Source organism: Nannobrachium achirus, assembly GCF_963921795.1.
Source record: "Nannobrachium achirus genome assembly, chromosome: 12".
Lineage (NCBI taxonomy): Eukaryota > Metazoa > Chordata > Actinopteri > Myctophiformes > Myctophidae > Nannobrachium > Nannobrachium achirus.
Window position 1 is genome coordinate 18402567 of NC_137832.1, and position 2456 is coordinate 18405022.

General features: G+C 41.4%; 1 protein-coding gene across 1 annotated transcript; it reads left to right on the forward strand.

Moving 5' to 3' along the window:
* Positions 1–1526: 1526 nt before the first annotated feature.
* On the forward strand, positions 1527–2456 carry LOC308296013 (alpha-(1,3)-fucosyltransferase 7; the record flags this gene model as incomplete). The annotated part of the gene is made up of 1 exon (XM_080739122.1): positions 1527–2456. The coding sequence occupies exon 1, from the start codon at positions 1593–1595 to the stop codon at positions 2454–2456; it is 864 nt and encodes a 287-aa protein (XP_080595248.1). The 5' UTR covers positions 1527–1592.

Here is a 2456-nt window from a genome sequence, read left to right on the forward strand (position 1 = left end):
ACCAAAACAAGGCACAGGAATACTGTATGTGTGCTGGTAACAGTGCTTGGTACATGTGGGTATGCAAAAGAAATGCAAGGTTAGAAATTGTGTGGGGTGGGGCCATTAGACTTTGAGCAGGACCTCAACCCCTGTGCTGTCATAAAGGACCTTCGCTTGTACTTCTCACGGTGGCATCCACTATCCCATCAAGGTAAGGTGTGAAATTATAAACCCAACACTCAATTTTACTTTTTAATTTAACTTGTGAGAGCGTCGTTTTGAGTAGACAGATGTAAATATTTACACATTTTACAGTATTACAAATAGAAGCTATTTAAAGTACATGTAGTCAGAATGTTATGCATATAAGGTGCATGAAAATATAAAAGTAAAATATAAAAATACAGCATCACAGTCAGAAAAAATAAATGTCTATCTTTCTTTCATGTTTTTTTATCTTCTTTCTTTATTTTACCCACTTCTTTAACTGTCACTGTAAGGCAAGGCAAGGCAACTTTATTTATACCTTCATAGACTATGGCAACTTACTGTAGTGCAGTGGTTCTCAAACATTTTCATGTCAAGGACCCATAAAGTATGCAATGTATTTGACTGCGGACCACCATCTGAAAATATTTTTAATACGATTTGTGTTGTTAAAATATATAAAAAAAAAATGTTTCAATTGTTTTTGAAAACAGCAGATCTACAAGTGGTTAATTTATATGATATTTATTCATTTTGTTTGGGACAAGGCCTTAGGCATATTCCTACTTTTTGAACAAAAGAGACAAGAGACAGCACAACACACAGAAATATGGATTATGAAAAACATGACCCGAAAAAGGAAGTGGCATTTGTTCCAGTAGTTATGAGGTATCATCAATATTCTGACAGGGCGTAGAAAAGGAGATATAGATGCAGGTGTTAAATTCTCAACATTTTGTTTCCTATTTTGTTCATGGAGGAAAAGCAGAACATTGTGTGGTTATTAATTTACCACAAGCAAACATTTTGACCTGACAGTGAAGTAGACTGTCCATTCGAAATGTTGGCTTGTAAGTATAAGTGTACATTCCTTTTTTTTATGGGTTTACAAATGTGGTTGTGGGGCAAGGTAATATCAATGCAGTAATTGATAACAAATGACTGCTTCAAGAAATTAAATATTTGGTGATAGTTCACCACCTAATGGCATGGTTTTTCAATTGTTAAAGAAACATATTTGACATCACATCAAATTACTTTAGATGGAGACTTTCCCCAGTGAATACCCTCATATTTTCTGTGGTGAAAAATGTGAAAGTATCTGACACCTCAACCTCTAATCGAAGCATTTTTCTTGCCAGGAGTTGCATATGTGCACTGTGCCGTGTGCTTCGGGACTGGAATATACTTGAGCACCAATGCCTACCTCTATAACTACATCCTTTCCCATCTTCCTCATTCTGCTCTTAATTTTCTATTATCGGCTCCAACGCAACCTGCAGGACCAAAACCTTCACATGAGGCATCATCCAGATTCCCTTCCAAAGAAGAACCTCACTATTCTCCTGTGGCACTGGCCATTTGGTCGCTCCTACAGCCTCGAAGGAGACAAATGTAGGGAGATGTATAACATAAGCAACTGTTTCCTGAGTGACAACTCCTCCGCGATCTCCACAGCTGACGTGGTGGTCTTCCACCACAATGAGCTGAGAACAGGGCACTCCTCCCTGCCTCTCCACGTCCATCGCACAGCCTCCCAGCATTGGGTGTGGCTGTCCTTGGAACCACCCATCAATAATGGAAACCTCACCCATTACAATGGCCTCTTCAACTGGACCATGAGCTACCGTCGGGATGCCGACATATTCATACCTTACGGAAAGACAATTCCAAGAAGTGGCTACCGCACGTCCGCTGTGGCCCCTCAAAATTGGTCTTGCCTTGTGAGCTGGGTGGTCAGCAAGTACCAACATGCGCGGACTAGTGTTAATCAAAGTCGACATGCGCGGACTAGTGTTTATCAAAGTCTAAAGAAACATGTCCCCATAGAGGTGTATGGACGCTGGAACAAGAGACCCCTGTCAGACAAAAACCTGCTGCCCACAATTGCACGCTGTCTTTTCTACCTGGCATTCGAGAACTCTAGAGCCACAGACTATATTAGTGAGAAGTTATGGAGGAACGCCTTCCAAGCTGGAGTGGTGCCAGTGGTTCTTGGCCCCAGCAGGGCTACCTATGAGGCCCTGGCACCTCCTGGGTCCTTCATCCATGTGGATGATTTCAGCAGCACTGCAGAGCTGGCTGCTTATATCAAGAATCTCTCCTCAGATAGGAAAGCCTATGAGGTGTATCTCAAATGGCACCGTACTCACAGCATCAAGACTTATACCGACTGGAGAGAAAGACTGTGCCAAATCTGTGTAAAATACAATAGATTACCAACTCACAAGGTGTACTATGACCTGGACAACTGGGCTAATAGCTAG